We start from the raw sequence: 23,112 nt of genomic DNA, 5'->3' as shown, positions 1-23,112 counted from the left end.
TTTTTTGTGAAGCTAACAACAAATAGGATAAAATAACTGACAATTTCAGAGTGCATAACCATTCACCCCGCTAAAGTCAATTTTTTGTAGAGCCTCCTTTTGCTGCAATTACAGCTGCAAGTCGCTTTGGATAAGTTTCTGTGAGCTTTCCCCACCTTGCCACTGGGATTTTTGCTCATTCAAGGCAAAACTTCTCCAGCGCCTTGAAGTTAGATGGTTTCCTCTAGTGAACAGCAATCTTCGAGTCTGACCACAGATTCACAATTGGATTAAGGTCTGGGCTTTGAGTAGCCACTCCAAAACACTTACATATTTTCCCTTAAACAACTCGTGTGTTGCTTTAGCAGTATGCTTTTGGTCATTGTCCTACTGGAAGGGGAACGTCTGACCCAGTCACAAAATACTGACAAAAACAGGTTTTGCTCAAGAATATCCCTGTACTTCACACCATACATCTTCCCCTCGACTAGGACCATTTTCCTTGCTGCCGAAAAATATCCCCGCAGCATGATGCTGCCATCACTGTGGGGATAGTGGCTTGTGGTGATGAGTAGTGAATATACTCGTTACTCGAGATTTTCTGAGCACGCTCAGGTGACCTCTGAGTATTGTTTAGTGCTCGGAAATTTAGTTTTCCTCACTTCAGCTGAATGATTTACATCTCTTAGCCAGCTTAATTACATGTGGGGATTCCCTAGCAACCAGGCAACCCCCACATGTACTTATGCTGGCTAACAGATGTAAATCATTCAGCTGCGGCGATGAAAACTAAATCTCCGAGCACTAAAAAATACTCGGAGGTCACCCGAGCGTGCTTGGGAAATCTCGAGTAACGAGTATATTCGCTCATCATTAGTGATGAGCTGTGTTAGTTTGGCGCCAGACATAGCATTTACCTTGATGGCTAAAAAGTTAAATTTTGGTCTCATCTGACCACAGCACCTTCCTTCATTCGTTTGGGGAGCTTCCCACATGTCTTTAGGTAAACTCAAAACGAGCCTTACAATTTTTGTGATTAAGTAAAGGCTTTTTCTGCCCACTCTTCCATGAAGGCCATCTCTATAGAATGTATGTCTTATTGTGGTCGCATGGACAGATACTCCAGTCTCCGCTTAGGAACTCTGCAACTCCTTCAGTGTTACCTATGGTTTCTGTGCTGGGTCTCTGATTAATGCAATCATTGCTGAGAGTTTTGTTGGACGGCGCTCTCTTGGCAGGTTTGTTGCGGTACCATGTTCTTTCCATTTGCTAATAATGGATTTGATGGTGCTCCAGGGGATCATCTCTTTTTTTTTTTTTTTTAAATAACCCAACCCTGACTTGTACTTTTCAACAACTTTGTCCCTGGATTGTTTGGAGATCTCCTTGGTCTTCATGGTGTTTGGTTAGTGGTGCATCTTGCTTAAAGGTGTTGCAGCCTCTGTGGCCTTTCATAAAAGGTCTGTATATACTGACAGGCCATGGGACACTTAGATTGAACACAGGTGGACTTCCTTTCACTAAGCATGTGATTTAAGAAGGGCATTGCTTGCCCCAGAAATTTTTATGGGCTTCATTGCAGATGCCAATTTTTTGTTATTTGATTTCATAAATGTAATTTATGTCTATTTCTCTCACTTCACCAATGTAGACTATTTAGACCTGTGTGAAGTTGGCACCCCATGTTCTCAAAAGATGAATAAAAATACACCATTCGTTTGTGCTGTGTTTGTGCTGGTTTGTGCCGCAAAAATGAACGTTTGTGCCGCTTTGGTTCCAGAGATATTGCGCGTTATATTTTTATGAAGCTCCACCCACTTTCCACCCCATGTTCTTAAATTTTAAAAATGAATACACCATTCGTTTGTGCTGCGTTTGTGCTGGTTTGTGCTGCAAAAATAAACGTTTGCACCGCTTTGGTTTCCGAGATATTGTGCGCTCAATTTGCTGAAACTCCGCCCACTTTCCACCCCATGTTCTTAAATTTTAAAAATGAATACACCATTCGTTTGTGCTGCGTTTGTGCTGGTTTGTGCTGCAAAAATAAACGTTTGCACCGCTTTGGTTTCCGAGATATTGTGCGCTCAATTTGCTGAAACTCCAGCCACTTTCCACCCCATGTTCTTAAATTTTAAAAATGAATACACCATTCGTTTGTGCTGCAAAAATAAACGTTTGCACCGCTTTGGTTTCCGAGATATTGTGCGCTCAATTTGCTGAAACTCCGCCCACTTTCCACCCCATGTTCTTAAATTTTAAAAATGAATACACCATTCGTTTGTGCTGCGTTTGTGCTGGTTTGTGCTGCAAAAATGAATACACCATTCATTGGTGCTGTATTTGTGCTGGTTTGTGCTGCTTTGGTTTTTGAAATCTCGCACTGAGTTTGTGCCTCAAATCACTGTAACTGATATATGGATAAAGGGAGATAAAAAGAAATGAAAAACACCGGCTAGCCATAGCAATTTTATAATAAAAAAAAATGTATAAATTGTTCCTTACTAGACCCCATACTTCATTTCGATTTCCTGCTTGTGATGCCCCTCCCCCACACACTGTAACTTGGGGAAAGGCCTAAGCAAATGTATGCCTAACAATTTGACTACTAGTTGAGAGACTCCCAGGGTAAATCAAGTGTACTTACTTATTTGAACTGAAAATGTGCTAAACTGTCTTGGTAGATTTCTGCAAAGCTATTACCTGAGCAAAGAAACTTTAGTTCAATCATGGAGTTGTACTTTTATCTGTCTACAACAGTATTTCCCAAGCAGGGTGCCTGCAGGTGTCGCAAAACTACAACTCCCAGCATGACCGGACAGTCAAAGGCTGTCCGGGTATGCTGGGGGTTGTAGTTCTCCAACACATCAAGTTGTTTGTAATTACAGTAATGCTTTAGCCCATTAAAAGAGTACTCTGCTGCAAAACTTATCCCCTATCCCACCCCCGGGGGGGGGGAGGGGGGGAGGGGTTGGGTTTGGTACTGACCACTGGGCCCCCTGCAATCTCAGTGCTCCCCTGCATGGAGCAATCACCGCTGTGTGCAGAGTGACTGCCAACCACAGGGCTTTGCTGTGGCAGGCGCGCCCCCACCATTTATTACTATGGGAGAGGCAGAGATACACAATACACTTTTCATTTGTAAAAGTAGAGAGAAGTGAGCGTGCTAAGAATAGGATTATTTAATCTCAGTACAGTGATCCCTCAACACATACAATGGCCCCAACATACGATGATTTCAACATATGAAGGACTCTGTTGAATGCAGCATCACCTGCTGCTCCAGTATGGTTTTAACATACGATGATTCACCTGGAACTAATTACCATTGTATGTTGAGGGACCACTGTATCTTAACCCCTTAGTGACCGAGCCAAATTTTTGAAATCTGACCAGTGTCACTTTATGTGGTAATAACTCTGCAACGCTTCAACAAATCCCAGTGATTTTGAGATTGTTTTTTCGTGACACATTATACTTTATGATAATGGTAAATTTTGTTCAACATTTTTTGTGTTTATTTATAAAAAATATCAAAAATTTGAGATAAATGTTAAAAAATTAGCAATTTTCTAAATCTGAATGATTATCCCTTTAATCCAGATAGTCATACAACAGCAAACCATTAATAAATCACATTTCCCACATGTCTGCTTTACATCAGCACCATTTGTAAAATGTTCTTTTATTTTGTTAGCATTTTAGGAGGTTTAAAAATGTAGCAGCAATTTTTCATTTTTTCAAAGAAATTTACAAAATTTATTTTTTTAGGGACTTATCCATGTTTGAAGTGACTTTAGGGGTCCCATATATTGGGAAACCCACAAACGTGATACCATTTTAAAAACAGCACCCCCTGACATATTGAAAACTGCTGTCAGGTAGTTTATTAACCCTTCAGGTGCTTTACAGGAATTAATGCAAAGTGGTATGATAGAAATGAAAATGTGTATTTTTACCACCTAAATGTTGCTAACTTCTAAACAGATTACTACAGCCGTCAGACTCTAAGGCCACTATTTGGTCATGAATTGCCATGGCAAACATCAGGACAACAAAATCATGATCTGAGGGCACCAATTGTGACAAAGAAGAAGCCCCCACACTCTGTTAACCATTTATATGATGTAGTCACTATTGACAGCAGCATCTAAGGGGTTAAACAGATTTAGATGGTGCAAATACTGATCGTGGCTGGTACAGCAAGTTGTCAGCTATAGTGTACAACCGACAGATGCTGGATTGTCATCTGTATGGGGAGGCTATTCTCTTATATCTCAGGTCAGTTAAAAGACGTATTGGCGGTCATTAAGGGGTTAACTATTAAAAATTATGTAATCAATTATTTTCCATATAATACACTGCATGTAAAACTAAAAAAAACATTTTTTGTTTTGATCAGATGCCCAGGAAGCCAGCCTGTGACTATGATGACATTATAAATGTCATCTGTTCTTCACATGAAAAAATTATTACAGGACAGGCAATAGCATTCCCCTCAGAAAAAGTATGGGTAGACTTGTGTCAAAAATTAAATAACAAAATTTCACCAAAAAACCTTTACACGTTTGTAAAGACAAATCGGCACAATGTATGGGAAGCCCTTGGTCTGTACAAAGATGTTACAAATATCCCAAAACAACCTTCCAACAGTGAGAGCTCAGAAGGAGCAGAGAGTCATTCATCAGTTCAGTGCTGTGACATTCAGTTTGAGTTCAGTCTTTCTTTTCAGAGCTGGGTCAAAATTTGGCCTGAAAAAGTAATTTACAATGACAAATCTATGTATGCTGATAAAAGAGAATACACAATCTTAAAACCTGGTACATGGACTCACATATTGAATGAGGTGATCTGGAAAAATATCAAGTCATCGTGCACACTTACATTCAGGAGGGCAAAGGTTTATCCAAATGTTGTATCTAACTACATAGATATAACAGGGTGCTGCACAACTATCCATAAAAGTTGAAGAAATACCAGAGATTGCTAAGCCAGTAGTGCTTAAGTGTATGATCTGCAATATTGATGACAGTCTCCACACAGGAAAATCAAAACGTAAATTATCAGGAGATTTAAGAAAAAGGTTGTCAAAAGAACTCTGGGAAGGACGAAAACAAGCACATGTATGGCGAGCAGCTGAGGCTTATAAAGTTATGGATGTTGGTGACCCTGAGCCTAGCCATCTACCAAATCTAGCAACGTTAAGGAAAGCCAAGCAAGAGATTGGCGAAAGAGAGTTAATGCACAAGGACCCAATTCTTTCATTACATCTCCTGAAATACAGTGTTCCTCAGACTGGAAGCATACACAACATTGGTCTAGATAAATTTTTTTGCCATTACTGGACCCCGTCTCAGATGCAAGTGTACCAAATAAAGTCAAAGAACTTGGGTTCCTATGTAAGTTTTGATGCAACAGGTTCAGTAGTGAGAAAACTAAAAAGACCTGTTGGCATTTCTGGACACATCTTTTTGTACCAAGGGGTTTTGTGTTCGAGTGGAGATCATATCCCAGTAGTGCAGATGCTTTCTGAGAGCCATACTATTAATTCTATAGCGCAATGGCTGACAGAATGGAAACAAGCAGGTGCTACAGTTCCAACGGAAGCAGTTTGTGATTTCTCCCTCGCTTTGCTTGGAGCTCTAGTTAAGGCTTTCACACCTTACCCCGACTTGAAGACATATATAAATCAGTGCTTTGGAGTGTTGACCAGGAATGTTGCATCAAAACTACCACCATGCTTTATTAGAATTGATGTTGCGCACTGTATCAAGCTTATTAGCCGATGGGAATGTCTGAGGCAAGCTGGAAACAGAGTAAGGGAATTCTATCTCAGAGCAATGGCACAACTTCTACAGTCTACATCACTTGATGATGCGAGAGAACTCATTCATTCAATTTCAGTTGTTGCTTTTAGTGAATCAGAATGGAATGATGACAGAGGCACACCAGTTTTATCAGAGACTAGCAAAGTTCAACTGAAGAGACGGATTGCAGAGGGACGTGTTTTACCCACTGTCACTGAAGATGACTATGGAGTAGAGATGAAAGAACAAGAGGATGAGCCAATTCAACCATGCCAAACAGACCTGAAAATATGGGCAACAGAAATTTGTGAAAGGAGTAAGATGCTTGCAGCAAATCATGGTGACCGAGACAATTTACATTTCCTTCCAGAACTTGTTCCAAATCTTTTAAGAATGGCATGTTACCTTCCACTTTGGACAGCCATAATGGTTCCACACTTTAAAAGTGTGAACATGACAGCAAGTTCTGCAAATGTTGAGGCTGAATTTAAGAACATAAAAAATGGACTCTTTAAACATGAATGTCTCCCTATTAGAACCGACCGATTTGTAATTCGTCACCTTGAATTTATGGAAGGCAAAATGAGACTTTCCTCAGTTCCCATAAAGAAAACCGAAAGCAGTGAAAATATGAGCCAAGAGAATGGGCAAAAAAACAGCAACTGTGAGGAGGATTCACAAGTTCACATAAAATTGGGTGATGAAAGTAGCTTGCAGGAGCAGCCTGTTGAAAATTGGAAAGGTCTCAGTAGTCCTCCAAAAAAGAGATTGTCCTACCTAACCCCATGTTCCGAGTTGCTGCACATGGACACAAAATTTAACCGAAAAAAAAAGGTGAGCATTTTGAAAAATGGTAACCATCTAGCTAAAAAACCAATACAAGTAAACAAAAAGCTTATAAGTATCATTAATACCTGTGCATTTGATTCATTTTGCCAGTGTCTTTGTTGTGCATTCTGGGACAGTGGATTATTTTGCAATTATGTCAACAAAGAGAACACCATTGAAATTTTTGAATTGGTGCAGACAATTGTGACAAAGGGAGTTGGAAAGGAAGTTTATACAATGAGGGCTAAAATACTGTCTGGAATATTTGAATATGTTCAGCTGAAGTCAGGTGTGAGGCAGGTCAATGCTGAATGTAAAGTTGCACACATAATCTCAATGACAATGAGACAGGTACCAAGCGTAATAATTAAAACACAGTGTTCTTCTGTGTACTGCAATAGAAATATAGCTAATTCAAGAGCAATCCCTCTTCTGCCAATCAATATACATATTTTAGAAACTAATGGACTTAGTAAACTTCAGCTAGCATTGGAAGATGGGCTACACCTAAATGTTTCAAAATGTCTAAAGCCATTAACCCCTTAATCCCATATGACGTACTATCCCGTCCAGGTGACCTGGGACTTAATTCCCAGGGACGGGATAGTACGTCATATGCGATCGGCCGCGCTCACGGGGGGAGCGCGGCCGATCGCGGCCGGGTGTCAGCTGCCTATCGCAGCTGACATCCGGCACTATGTGCCAGGAGCGGTCACGGACCGCTCCCGGCACATTAACCCCCGGCACACCGCGATCAAAGATGATCGCGGTGTGCCGGCGGTGCAGGGAAGCATCGCGCAGGGAGGGGGCTCCCTGCGGGCTTCCCTGAGACGATCGGTACACGGTGATGTGCTCACCGTGTACCGAGCGTCTTCTCCCTGCAGTCCCCGGATCCAAAATGGCCGCCGGGCTGCATCCGGGTCCTGCAGGGAGCACTTCCGGGTCAGGATCAGGCTGCAGCTGCAGCTCTAATCCTGCCCGGCTGTATGTCAGATCACCGATCTAACAGAGTGCTGTGCACACTGTCAGATTGGTGATCTGTGATGTCCCCCCCGGGACAAAGTGAAAAAGTAAAAAAAAAAATTTCCACACTTGTAAAAAAAAATAAAAAAAAAATTCCTAAATAAAGCAGAAAAAAAAAAAAATATTATTCCCATAAATACATTTCTTTACATAAAAAAAAACAAAAAAGCAATAAAAGTACACATATTTAGTATCGCCGCGTCCGTAACGACCCGACCTATAAAACTGGCCCACTAGTTAACCCCTTCAGTGAACACCGTAAGAAAAAAAAAAAATAAACGAGCCAAAAAACAACGCTTTATTATCATAACGCTGAACAAAAAGTGGAATAACACGCGATCAAAAAGACGGATATAAATAACCATGGTACCTCTGAAAACGTCATCTTGTCCCGCAAAAAACGAGCCACCATATAGCATCATAACCAAAAAAATAAAAAAGTTATAGTCCTCAGAATAAAGTGGTGCCAAAATAATTATTTTTTCTATAAAATAGCTTTTATCGTATAAAAGCGCCAAAACATAAAAAAAATGATATAAATGAGGTATCGCTGTAATCGTACTGACCCGAAGAATAAAACTGCTTCATCAATTTTACCAAACGCGGAACGGTATAAACGCCTCCCCCAAAAGAAATTCATGAATAGCTGGTTTTTGGTCATTCTGCCTCACAAAAAATCGGAATAAAAAGCGATCAAAAACTGTCACATGTCCGAAAATGTAACCGATAAAAACGTCAACTCGTCCCGCAAAAAACAAGACCTCACATGACTCTGTGGACCAAAATATGGAAAAATTATAGGTCTCAAAATGTGGAGACGCAAAAACTTTTTTGCTATAAAAAGCGTCTTTTAGTGTGTGACGGCTGCCAATCATAAAAATCCGATATAAAAAACACTATAAAAGTAAATCAAACCCCCCTTCATCACCCCCTTAGTTAGGCTAGGTTCACATTGCGTTAATGGGTTAACGCTAACGGACAGCGTTGCACGGCGAAAATGTCACAATTAACGCCGTGCAACGGGTCCGTTAGCACAACCATTGACAGCAATGTGATTTTCGGGTGTAGCGCATCGCTAGAGCGTGCCATTTTCGGCTCGCGCTAGCAAGGTGCCATTCTTTTGTGGCGCGCCTCAGACGCTGCTTGCAGCGTCCGCGGCGCGCCCGAGGTCCGATCCCCGATCTTCCAGAGCGGGGACGTTAACGCGACCACTAAACACGACACCTAAAAAGACATTGCGTTAGCGCAATCCGCTAGTGCTAAACGGATTTCCCTAACGCAATGTGAACCTAGCCTTAGGGAAAAATAATAAAATTTAAAAAAATGTATTTATTTCCATTTTCCCATTAGGGTTAGGGTTAGGGCTAGGGTTAGGGCTAGGGTTAGGGCTAGGGTTAGGGTTTGGGTTACATTTACGGTTGGGATTAGGGTTGGGATTAGAATTAGGGGTGTGTCAGGGTTAGGTGTGTGGTTAGGGTTACAGTTGGGATTAGGGTTAGGGGTGCGTTTGGATTAGGGTTTCATTTATAATTGGGGGGTTTCCACTGTTTAGACACATCAGGGGCTCTCCAAACGCGACATGGCGTCCGATCTCAATTCCAGCCAATTCTGCATTGAAAAAGTAAAACAGTGCTCCTTCACTTCCGAGCTCTCCCGTGCGCCCAAACAGGGGTTTACCCCAACATATGGGGTATAATCGTACTCGAGACAAATTGGACAACAACTTTTTGGGTCCAAGTTCTCTTGTTATCCTTGGGAAAATAAAAATTTGGGGGGCTAAAAATCATTTTTGTGGGAAAAAAAAGGATTTTTTATTTTCACGGCTCTGCATTGTAAACTGTAGTGAAACACTTGGGGGTTCAAAGTTTTCACAACACATCTAGATAAGTTCCATGGGAGGTCTAGTTTCCAATATGGGGTCACTTGTTGGTGGTTTCTGTTTGGTTACATCAGGGGCTCTGCAAATGCAACGTGACTCCTGCAGACCAATCCATCTAAGTCTGCATTCCAAATGGCGCTCCTTCCCTTCCGAGCTCTGCCATGCGCCCAAACAGTGGTTCCCCCCCACATATGGGGTATCAGCGTACTCAGGACAAATTGAACAACAACTTTTGGGGTCCAATTTATTATGTTACCCTTGTGAAAATACAAAACTGGGGGCTAAAAAATAATTTTTGCGAAAAAAAAAAAAATTATTTTAACGGCTCTGCGTTATAAACTGTAGTGAAACACTTGGGGGTTCAAAGCTGTCAAAACACATCTAGATAAGTTCCTTAGAGGGTCTAGTTTCCAAAATGGTGTCACTTGTGGGGGGTTTTAATGTTTAGGCACATCAGGGGCTCTCCAAACCAACATGGCGTCCCATCTTAATTCCAGTCAATTTTGCATTGAAAAGTCAAATGGCACTCCTTCCCTTCCGAGCTCTGCTATGCACCCAAAAAGTGGTTTACCCCCACATATGGGGTATCGTCGCACTCAGGACAAATTGCACAACAACTTTTGTGGTCTAATTTCTTCTCTTACCCTTGGGAAAATAAAAAATTGGGGGCGAAAAGATCATTTTTGTGAAAAAATAAGATTTTTTATTTTTACGGCTCTGCATTATAAACTTCTGTGAAGCACTTGTTGGGTCAAAGTGCTCACCACACATCTAGATAAGTTCCTTAAGGGGTCTACTTTTCAAAATGGTGTCACTTGTGAGGAGTTCCAATGTTTAGGCACATCAGGGGCTCTCCAAACGCAACATGGCGTCCCATCTCAATTCCAGTCAATTTTGCATTGAAAAGTCAAATGGCGCTCCTTTCCTTCCGAGCTCTGCCATGCGCCCAAACAGTGGTTTACCCCCACATATGGGGTATCGTCGCACTCAGGACAAATTGCACAACAACTTTTGTGGTGTAATTTCTTCTCTTACTCTTGGGAAAATAAAAAATTGGGGGCGAAAAGATCATTTTTGTGAAAAAATATGATTTTTTATTTTTACGGCTCTGCATTATAAACTTCTGTGAAGCAATTGGTGGGTCAAAGTGGTCACCACACATCTAGATAAGTTCCTTAGGGTGTCTACTTTCCAAAATGGTGTCACTTGTGGGGGGTTTCAATGTTTAGGCACATTAGTGGCTCTCCAAACGCAACATGGTGTCCCATCTCAATTCCTGTCAATTTTGCATTTAAAAGTCAAATGGCGCTCCTTTCCTTCCGAGCTCTGCCATGCGCCCAAACAGTGGTTTACCCCCACATATGGGGTATCAGCGTACTCAGTACAGATTGTACAACAATGTTTGGCATCCATTTTATCCTGTTACCCTTGGTAAAATAAAACAAATTGGAGCTGAAATAAATTTTGTGTGAAAAAAAGTTAAATATTCATTTTTATTTAAACATTCCAAAAATTCCTGTGAAACCCCTGAAGGGTTAATAAACTTCTTGAATGTGGTTTTGAGCACCTTGAGGGGTGCAGTTTTTAGAATGGTGTCACACTTGGGTATTTTCTATCATATAGACCCCTCAAAATGACATCAAATGAGATGTGGTCCCTAAAAAAAAAATGGTGTTGTAAAAATGAGAAATTGATGGTCAACTTTTAACCCTTATAACTCCCTAAAAAAAAAAAATTTTGGTTCCAAAATTGTGCTGATGTAAAGTAGACATGTGGGAAATGTTACTTATTAAGTATTTTGCGTGACATATCTCTGTGATTTAAGGGCATAAAAATTTAAAGTTGGAAAATTGCGAAATTTTCTATATTTTCGCCAAATTTCCGTTTTTTTCACAAATAAACGCAAGTTATATCGAATAAATGTTACTACTAAAATGAAGTACAATATGTCACGAGAAAACAATGTCAGAATCGCCAAGATCCGTTGAAGCGTTCCAGAGTTATAACCTCATAAATGGACAGTGGTCAGAATTGTAAAAATTGGCCCGGTCATTAACGTGCAAACCACCCTCGGGGCTTAAGGGGTTAAAGTCACCTCAAGAGTGTCCAGATGGCTTGAAAATTCAGGATGCATCTTCATTGAAATTTCTTTGCAGTGGTTCGGTCACGCACAGCTGCACCACTGGACAAGTACTTTGTATTGAAATAAGTGCAGAAACACAGTATACACTGTCCAAAATACCTGTGAACATACATCTGGACAGTCATTCATTTGTGCTACGAGGGGTTGTTGCCTTCATTCCAGGAACTGGCAATATGTCTCTTGGTCATTATGTTGCCTATTGTAGAAGAAAATTTAATGGCTGGGAGAAATATGATGACCTGTGTGACTTTATTACAACAGCCTCTGCAAAGACCAAGATACAACCCCATGTTGTGATATTTACAAAGGAGGAGTGAATATGTGGAGAATCTGTCTCATCATGAGTCCCGTGGCAAGTCACAGGCTGCAAGATTGTTGTGGAAAGTTTAAAAGTATCCTGGCACCAAACAAAATGTTAGTAATGCTTTCCTCTAAGGTTGTTTTGGTGCTTAAAGTGTATGTTTAAAATAACCTAAAATATGCCTTACCAATATTTTTTTATTCTGTTAACATTTTGTTAATGTGGATTTCCCATTATGATTAAACCGTTTCATGGTTCTTTAAACAGTTCTGCTGTCTACAAAGTTTCATCTGTTATTGGTAATTCCATTTTTATCTGTGTTTGATTTGCAAAGATTTATTAAGCTCTGAAGGTCCTGTTTAGTTGGACAGCTATATTAAAATAACAATACTTTTGTTTTGAGCCAGACACAAAATCATGGTCTACCACGGTTTTGAGTCCAGCAAGAAAACCGCATATGGAGCAAAAATGAGCCAACTAGAGTCACTTGCGGACCCCCGCCAGATCATAGAAATGAATGGAGCGTATGCCCAGTATGCCCAAATGTAATGTTAACCCAGCCATATTCACACTGCAATCCAAAGCCATCACACACAAAGTGGTGATGTCTACGGTCATTGCATATTTATGCAAAGATTTTCATAGAAGATGACAGTCACTTTACATAATCTGGCCAACGTCAAAAGTAATCACAATCTTTTTTTTCCCTGGAATTCTTTTTATAGTGCAACGTAATTTGGCTAAACAATGTTTGCTAGGTATAATGGGCTTCAGGGCTGGTGCAAGGGTTTTTGCCACCCTAGGTGAAAGCTAATTTTGCTGCCCCCTTGACCCCGCCCATTGGCTCCACCCATTAACACGCCCTGCCTTACTACTGGGGTGAAAATAAATGAATGACTACAGCTAAGCACGAGTGCCATTGGTTGTAGAGGTTATAAATCCAGGAGTAACCTGACCTTGTTCCTCAGTGATGGTGCAAACTCTTTACTAGTCTGCGGTTCCCTCCAGGGTGAATGGTCTGGTGTCACGAATATGGTGGAAGCCGAAACTATCCCCACTCAATAGGTGAGAGTGTCAACTAATGCTGCTCAGGCAATAACCTCGACTCTGCATAATGAAATGTAAACAGACATTAGCCCCCACAGAATGCCGACCCCTGGCTTATGACATCACTATGACATCACTGGAGGTAGCAGAGATGTATATACAGACATTAGCCCCCACAGAATGCCGACCCCTGGCTTATGGCATCACTATGACATCGCTGGAGGTAGCAGAGATGTATATACAGACATTAGCCCCCACAGAATGCCGACCCCTGGCTTATGACATCACTATGACATCGCTGGAGGTAGCAGAGATGTATATACAGACATTAGCCCCCACAGAATGCCGACCCCTGGCTTATGGCATCACTATGACATCGCTGGAGGTAGCAGAGATGTATATACAGACATTAGCCCCCACAGAATGCCGACCCCTGGCTTATGACATCACTATGACATCGCTGGAGGTAGCAGAGATGTATATACAGACATTAGCCCCCACAGAATGCCGACCCCTGGCTTATGACATCACTATGACATCGCTGGAGATAGCAGAGATGTATATACAGACATTAGCCCCCACAGAATGCCGACCCCTGGCTTATGACATCACTATGACATCGCTGGAGATAGCAGAGATGTATATACAGACATTAGCCCCCACAGAATGCCGACCCCTGGCTTATGGCATCACTATGACATCGCTGGAGGTAGCAGAGATGTATATACAGACATTAGCCCCCACAGAATGCCGACCCCTGGCTTATGGCATCACTATGACATCGCTGGAGGTAGCAGAGATGTATATACAGACATTAGCCCCCACAGAATGCCGACCCCTGGCTTATGACATCACTATGACATCGCTGGAGATAGCAGAGATGTATATACAGACATTAGCCCCCACAGAATGCCGACCCCTGGCTTATGACATCACTATGACATCGCTGGAGGTAGCAGAGATGTATATACAGATATTAGCCCCCACAGAATGCCGACCCCTGGCTTATGACATCACTATGACATCGCTGGAGGTAGCAGAGATGTATATACAGATATTAGCCCCCACAGAATGCCGACCCCTGGCTTATGACATCACTATGACATCGCTGGAGGTAGCAGAGATGTATATACAGACATTAGCCCCCACAGAATGCCGACCCCTGGCTTATGACATCACTATGACATCGCTGGAGGTAGCAGAGATGTATATACAGACATTAGCCCCCACAGAATGCCGACCCCTGGCTTATGGCATCACTATGACATCGCTGGAGGTAGCAGAGATGTATATACAGACATTAGCCCCCACAGAATGCCGACCCCTGGCTTATGGCATCACTATGACATCGCTGGAGGTAGCAGAGATGTATATACAGACATTAGCCCCCACAGAATGCCGACCCCTGGCTTATGACATCACTATGACATCGCTGGAGGTAGCAGAGATGTATATACAGACATTAGCCCCCACAGAATGCCGACCCCTGGCTTATGGCATCACTATGACATCGCTGGAGGTAGCAGAGATGTATATACAGACATTAGCCCCCACAGAATGCCGACCCCTGGCTTATGACATCACTATGACATCGCTGGAGGTAGCAGAGATGTATATACAGACATTAGCCCCCACAGAATGCCGACCCCTGGCTTATGGCATCACTATGACATCGCTGGAGGTAGCAGAGATGTATATACAGACATTAGCCCCCACAGAATGCCGACCCCTGGCTTATGGCATCACTATGACATCGCTGGAGGTAGCAGAGATGTATATACAGACATTAGCCCCCACAGAATGCCGACCCCTGGCTTATGACATCACTATGACATCGCTGGAGGCAGCAGAGATGTATATACAGACATTAGCCCCCACAGAATGCCGACCCCTGGCTTATGACATCACTATGACATCGCTGGAGGCAGCAGAGATGTATATACAGACATTAGCCCCCACAGAATGCCGACCCCTGGCTTATGACATCACTATGACATCGCTGGAGGCAGCAGAGATGTATATACAGATATTAGCCCCCACAGAATGCCGACCCCTGGCTTATGACATCACTATGACATCGCTGGAGATAGCAGAGATGTATATACAGACATTAGCCCCCACAGAATGCCGACCCCTGGCTTATGACATCACTATGACATCGCTGGAGATAGCAGAGATGTATATACAGACATTAGCCCCCACAGAATGCCGACCCCTGGCTTATGACATCACTATGACATCGCTGGAGATAGCAGAGATGTATATACAGACATTAGCCCCCACAGAATGCCGACCCCTGGCTTATGGCATCACTATGACATCGCTGGAGATAGCAGAGATGTATATACAGACATTAGCCCCCACAGAATGCCGACCCCTGGCTTATGGCATCACTATGACATCGCTGGAGGTAGCAGAGATGTATATACAGACATTAGCCCCCACAGAATGCCGACCCCTGGCTTATGGCATCACTATGACATCGCTGGAGATAGCAGAGATGTATATACAGACATTAGCCCCCACAGAATGCCGACCCCTGGCTTATGACATCACTATGACATCGCTGGAGATAGCAGAGATGTATATACAGACATTAGCCCCCACAGAATGCCGACCCCTGGCTTATGACATCACTATGACATCGCTGGAGGTAGCAGAGATGTATATACAGACATTAGCCCCCACAGAATGCCGACCCCTGGCTTATGACATCACTATGACATCGCTGGAGGCGGAGTTACAACTCGGGTAGCAGAGATGTACATACAGACATTACCTCCTCTGCCAGGTATAACCTCTTCCCATCACTGACCAGTCACGGTGTATGAAGTATTAACCCTGTGTTTGTCATAATGAACCATGTATGCTACTGTAATCCCTTAATGCTAAATTAACTTCTCTGATGACCACTATGTTTTTTGATGCAACTAAAATGGGGCATTAGCAAAGCTAGCACTCAATGTCTCAGGAACCAAAGCAACACAAACATTGATTTTTGCGGCACAAACCAGCACAAACGAATGGTGTATTCATTTTTAAAATTTAAGAACATGGGGTGGAAAGTGGGCGGAGTTTCAGCAAATTGAGCGCACAATATCTCGGAAACCAAAGCGGTGCAAACGTTTATTTTTGCAGCACAAACCAGCACAAACGCAGCACAAACGAATGGTGTATTCATTTTTAAAATTTAAGAACATGGGGTGGAAAGTGGGCGGAGTTTCAGCAAATTGAGCGCACAATATCTCGGAAACCAAAGCGGTGCAAACGTTTATTTTTGCAGCACAAACCAGCACAAACGCAGCACAAACGAATGGTGTATTCATTTTTAACATTTAAGAACATGGGGTGGAAAGTGGGTGGAGCTTCATAAAAATATAACGCGCAATATCTCTGGAACCAAAGCGGCACAAACGTTTATTTTTGCAGCACAAACCAGCACAAACGCAGCACAAACGAATGGTGTATTCATTTTTAAAATTTAAGAACATGGGGTGGAAAGTGGGCGGAGTTTCAGCAAATTGAGCGCACAATATCTCGGAAACCAAAGCGGTGCAAACGTTTATTTTTGCAGCACAAACCAGCACAAACGCAGCACAAACGAATGGTGTATTCATTTTTAAAATTTAAGAACATGGGGTGGAAAGTGGGCGGAGTTTCAGCAAATTGAGCGCACAATATCTCGGAAACCAAAGCGGTGCAAACGTTTATTTTTGCAGCACAAACCAGCACAAACGCAGCACAAACAAATGGTGTATTCATTTTTAACATTTAAGAACATGGGGTGGAAAGTGGGTGGAGCTTCATAAAAATATAACGCGCAATATCTCTGGAACCAAAGCGGCACAAACGTTCATTTTTGCGGCACAAACCAGCACAAACGCAGCACAAACGAATGGTGTATTTTTATTCATCTTTTGAGAACATGGGGTGCCAACTTCACACAGGTACTATTTAGTGCTGATGCATCACACACAAATTGGATTACAAAAATATTTAAACACAGGTTGTAATATAACAAAATAGGTTAAAAGCCAAGGGGGGATACTTTCACAAACCACTGTATCTCCGTCCTTCTCTGACTCTTGTATTGCCAGAACTGTCAATGAAGGAAGCATGGAGCAAAAATACAGTAGATGCAAAATAAGTGTTTGGATTGAACAGTCATTTTATGCAGACTGACACAGTTTTAAGTAATCAGCACATATTCCTTTGGGTATCTCTCATTTATGTACAGAGCCATACAACTTTTTGATAACTTTTGATTATACTTTTTAGAATGCGGTATGAAGACAGAGAATATGTAAATTCTGATTTTTCTAGCAGCAATTTTTCTTTCACAATTTACCGTATATACTCGAGTATAAGCCGACCCGAATATAAGCCGACCCCCCCCTAATTTTGCCACAAAAAACTGGGAAGCTTAATGACTCGAGTATAAGCCTAGGGTGGGAAATGCAGCAGCTACCGGTAAATGTCAAAAGTAAAAATAGATACAATAAAAGTAAAATTAATTGAGACATCAGTAGGTTAAGTGTTTTTGAATATCCATATTGAATCAGGATCCCCATATAATGCTCCATAAAGTTTATGATGGCCCCATAAGATGCTCCATATTAAAATATGCCCCATATAATCCTGCATAAAGGTTAATAATGGCCCCATAAGATGCTCCATAGACACATTTGCCTAATATAATGCTGCACAAATGTTGATTATGGCCCCATAAGATGCTCCATAAAGATGTTTGCCCCATATAGTGCTGCACAAACCTTGATTATGGCCCCATAAGATGCCCCATACAGACACTTGCCCCATATAGTGCTGCACAAACGTTATGGCCCCATAGATGCTCCATACAGACACTTGCCCCATATAGTGCTGCACAAACGTTATGGCCCCATAGATGCTCCATACAGACACTTGCCCCATTTGCTGTGATAAAAAAAAAAAAAAAATCAAAAAAAAAAATCACATACCTCTCGTCGCTTAGGCCCCCGGGCACATTCAATATTCACCTGACTTCGTTCCGGCGCCGCTCCATCTTCAGTGTCTTCTGCACTAACTGTTCAGGCAGAGGGTGCGCACTAACCACATCATCGCGCCCTCTGACCTGAGCGTCACTACAGAAGACGCTGAAGACGGAGCGGCGCCGGAACGAGGAGCAGGTGAATATTGCGCAGCGCTGCGCTCCCCTCTCAGTTAAACTCACCAGCTCCTGGTGCAGTCCCTGCTTCCCTGACGCTGCAGCTTCTCCCTGTACTGAGCGGTCACCGTTAACGCTCATTACAGTAATAAATATGCGGCTCCCCCTCTATGGGAGGTGGAGCCGCATATTCATTACTGTAATGAGCGGTACCATGGGACCGCTCAGTACAGGATGAAGCTGGGGCGCCTGGGACCTGCAGGGACCGCGCCAGGAGCAGGTGAGTATAATTAGACAGCCTCCGCGCCCCCTCCCCTGCCGACCCCTGGGTATGAGTCGAGTATAAGCCGAGAGGGGGACTTTCAGCCCCAAAAAAGTGGGCTGAAAATCTCGGCTTATACTCGAGTATATACGGTAATATAAAATGACATGTTAACCTCATTCTGAGGGTCAATACAATTATGGAAATACCCAGCTGATTTGATCAGCTGTCATGTGCCCATAACAGCAGTGGGTGGAATGAGGAAAAATCAAAATGCCAGAATTTGTTTTTTTCTGGTCGCTGCAACATTGCAATAAAATGCAATAACAGGTGAACAAAACAGCATATCAATAAAAACATTAGCTCGGCGCACAAAAAATAAGCCCTCAACTAGCCCCAGATCCCGAAAAATGGAGAGGATATGGGTCTCCGAAAATGGACAAATTTTTTTTTTTTTTAAACACAAAATGTATTTTTTTCTTCACCACTTAAATAAAAAGAACTTATACATGTTTGGCATTTGTGAACTCATAATGACCTGGAGAATCATATTGGCAGGTCAGATTTAGCATTTAGTGAACATGGCAAAAAACAAACAAACCCCAAAACAACAATTGTAGAATTGTTCTTTTATTGTAATTTCAATGCACTTGGAACTTTATTGTAAACTCAATGGTGTCGTTCAAAATTACAACTCGTTCAGCAAAAAACAAACCCTCACATGGCCCTATTGACAGAAAAATAAAAATGTTATGGCTCTGGGAAGAAGGGGAGCGAAAAACAAACACAAAAATGGAAAATTCCAAGGTCGTGAAGGAGTTAAGCAACCTGAAAAATGTTTCACCTAACCAATGAGCATTTTGCTCATTAGTAGAGTGATCGGTGGTCTATTTAGACTCATCGGGAAATGTGTTCCTAGGAACACTTGATCCCAATTATCAGTCATTCTAAATGCACTGTCCCCATACATTATAAATAGCAGCCGGCTGAACCATTATTTGGCCACCAGCTGTCTCCTCCATATACAGGAGTACTTGGCTATGAGAGAACTGCTGCCAATCTCCTTTGGGGAAGAATTGGAAGGCCCCCATACACATTAGACTGTTGGCCAAGCCCTCTGATAATGGTAGCTTTGGCTGACTCTTGTCTAATATATATATGGGGGGCATTAGTTGTAGGATGATATGATATATTACGAGGGTATACATCAAAACAAATAATCTAACACGCTTTATGGTAAGGATCACAACTAGCGGCTCCTCTTTATTAGATGTTTGAAGACAAAGAAGATTTACCAAAAATTGATAGAACTAAACTTTTTTTTTTTTTAAAGGGAAAGGGATTTGCATTTTCTTCAGATAAATTCATTCAATGCAAAAATATATCCATACATTTGGATACACCTGGTATTGACTTGTGCTATAAAAAAAAAAACAATATACTAAAAATATCTCACCCTATAATGACAATTATATGGCCAAATGTGGTTTAAACAGAACTTCATGAAAAATGTCTACTCCAAAATGTAAAGAATAAAAATATAAGACATCTTACCGAACCACAGTGAGTTTTCTGAAGCATGGTATAAGTTCTTTCACTCCATAATCATTTATATTGTTATTGTCCAGTTCCAAAGCAATTTGTTTCTGGTACTGATTCAGTAGAAAGGAGATGGCACCACAATCAGAAGAAGAGGCCCCACAGAAGCTTAGCTTAATGTAATCTGCACATATTCCTCTGGCTACCAGTTTCCCCACCTTCTCACACCGGGTTTCACATATGCATCGTGCCATCCAGATAAAGTGAGTCAACGCGTGGACACGATTGTATCCCATAAACTTTGAGCGGGGCAGGTTTTTTAAGTGAAATTTAACACTTCTAAAAAGCTGTTGCTTAAGAGCTTTTCTCTTTACTTTCAAGATTGAAGATGGCACTAGATGTCTTAGGAGAACTTGTTTCGGTTTTGAAAGTAACCCGCAGAGAAAGAGGTTGATGAATTGTAAGTGATCATTATTAGCAAAAGGATCTCCCTGCTTGTGCTTCTTTGCACAGACACACAAAATCAGATTGCCTGAAACCTCCTCTTGTTGGGAGTGTGCACAATGACCAAAATATTTCAGCAGATCTGTGGTACTAATCCTACTATCGATCACAAGAAATAAGGCTGTAAAAAACGACTGAAGAGTCACATGGAAAAATTCAAAAGAGCTATTTTCTTCACCTCCATTGTAATTTTTCACAGTTCTGAGGAAACCCAACTTTAGATCTTGCTGTGGGATCTTTAAAGAGGTGATGGTGGCATTATCAAAAACAAAGCGGGAGTTGTCCATTCCATCATAGGCAAGTTTACCTATCAACAGTAATTTCTCTTTACCCCTCTTGTAAGTTTCAGCCTGAGGTCTGTTGGTTCCTTTGGTAGATAAATTCAAGTAAACTTCAACTATGAGTAAGAATATATCCGTAAGTGTTACAGACCTGGTGGAAAACTCAGGACTCTCATTTACAAAGTGAAAATGTTCATAAGACTTAAATATTATCCAGCAGAAAAGTGGGATGGAACACAAACTACTAAAATTGTGGTTGGCATTTAAGTGACTTAAAACACGCATCTGAACACTGGGTTCCTTGAAGAATAAATTAGTATACTCCAATAGGTTATCCGTCCTAAAGCCACGAAGCATAATTCTCTTTCGAACAAATTTTCCTGACACCTGACAACCAGTTCTTGCTGTTAAGACTTTCCTTGATCCTTTCAACAATTTTCCACTCAGCAAATGCATGAATAATGCCGCAGGGTGTATGGTGTCTGAAGGTAGGGAAACTTCTGGAATGTTGTTTAGGTCAAAACTGGAATGCATTTCATCAAAGCCATCAAAAGTGAACATTACAGTCTCGGGAAATGTTAAAATATATCGAAAGACTTCGTCTGGATCATGATCTGGATGGCAGTTGTATCTGAACAGTAAGTCTTTTAGAGAAAGCACGGTGTCAGTATTAAAAAACACAAATGTCCGACAGCGAAATCTAAAGAAAAATTTAACATTAGTGTAACATTCTCCTTTTGCCCACATATTCTGTAGTTTTTGGATCAGAAGAGTCTTTCCCATGCCAGCATCACCATAGATAAACGTAGTTTCTCCTTCTTCATTGATCACCCCAATGTCATCAAACAAAGAACCAAGATCATTCAATTGTCCCATATTTTCATTTCTGTCACTAATTAATTCCATAACTCCATTAACATAAGTTTCTTGGAGCATCAACTCCTCTTCTAGAGAGTAGGACTTCACAAATTTGGAATCACTGCACAACTCTTGCTTGAGCTTCTTGCTGTATAACGTAACTGGAAGATACAAGAAGATAAATATTAATTACAATGAATGCCGCTTATAAAAGACTCCGTTTTAGCATATTGTGCATTAAGTCCAATAATCAATGTTCATGTAACTTGATGGGACAAGTGCTGATGCTTTAATGTTCTTATTTTCACACACTATTTTTAAATTAAGAAAATAAAAAGGGGCTGTACAGGATTTTTTTTTTAAATGTTTGATGTTCCTGTGGCGTTTCCTGATGAAGGAGTCTCTAACTCTGAAATGTGTAGAATAATAAAGCCACTAATAATTCTGGAATTCTAGTGATTCAGCAGCGCAGAAATTTACCACAATTTTCCCAATCTGTATCTAACGGCTGGTCCTTCTTGGACTCGTGGATCTGCTGCAGCGAATCCTTTCAATGCTTCAACCCAGCTACATCTGGTGAGTGCAATCTTATGGATTAACCTTTTAACCTTCTCAGATAAGACACTATTTACGCTCTTTCCTTCAACAGTTTTCATAAGATTTTTTTTTAATGTACAGATATTAAAGGATGTGAAAAAAATCCAAAACAGTTTAAAGGTGTGGTCCGAAGGCAAGCGCATTATCCTCCCAACCTTCTATCTATTTGATGCTATAATCTAAGCTATTTTCTAATATACTTGCTTTAGAAACTCACCTTTGTTCCTCATCTACGCTATCTAACAGCTATTGCATTTTTTTCTCTACTTCCTGTGATGACTATTCGTTTGAGAATTTCAGTGCATGCTGGGATACTCAAGACAAGTGGGTCAAGTCACTGTCAAAGCCTCTGCCCCCTCCCTGAAACGAAGAGTCATCAGTGATGCTCATTTCAGGGGAGGTGCTGTACTTCCTGGGTTCTCATGCACCAATAATAAAATTATTGATTTTACCACCTTAATATAAAAGGGGACCACAGAAAATGTAATTTATTGTGTACAAATCCTGTTTAATGTTTTTATACTGAATCATTGTACTTGTGTGGGCACTCTGTTGCACACAGTGCCAATTATTGCCACCCACTGTTTAATAAAGAGGTTTTACATCATAACCTTTTGTCCCCATATCCATTCTTCTCAATCCATGTCTGGTGGTTTCTCAAGTTTCAAATGGCCTGCCATTCAACTTTTTGGGACGTACACGTCATTATATACTACTATACACACACTCCTTTAACCTTATTTGAGCTGTTACACCTAATTTTTTGTTTGTTCTAACATTTGAAAAACAGCTCATTGGACAGCAGGACACCCTTTGACGAAGTGCAAGCGGCCCGCGAGCTGTATGCTGTACTGGCCTGGTATACAGCATCTTCAGAGAAGAAAATGCCTGAAGAATGGTCAGCTCACCTCGTAACTTTTT

At 41.5% G+C, this 23,112-nt stretch overlaps 1 protein-coding gene across 1 annotated transcript in view; it reads right to left on the bottom strand.

Annotated features, from left to right (window-relative positions):
- The window catches only part of NOD1 (nucleotide binding oligomerization domain containing 1), a 93,826-nt gene that overhangs the window by 29,740 nt on the left and 40,974 nt on the right, over positions 1-23,112 (bottom strand). The window contains exon 4 of the mRNA XM_069730050.1: positions 19,967-21,755. Within this exon, the coding sequence (XP_069586151.1) occupies positions 19,967-21,755 (1,789 nt within the window). The remainder of the gene's footprint in view (positions 1-19,966; positions 21,756-23,112) is intronic.

The sequence above is a fragment of the Ranitomeya imitator genome, chromosome 6, assembly GCF_032444005.1.
Source record: "Ranitomeya imitator isolate aRanImi1 chromosome 6, aRanImi1.pri, whole genome shotgun sequence".
NCBI classification, from domain to species: domain Eukaryota; kingdom Metazoa; phylum Chordata; class Amphibia; order Anura; family Dendrobatidae; genus Ranitomeya; species Ranitomeya imitator.
The sequence above is the reverse complement of the archived record's forward strand: the minus strand, read 5'-3'. Positions and strand labels throughout refer to the sequence as shown.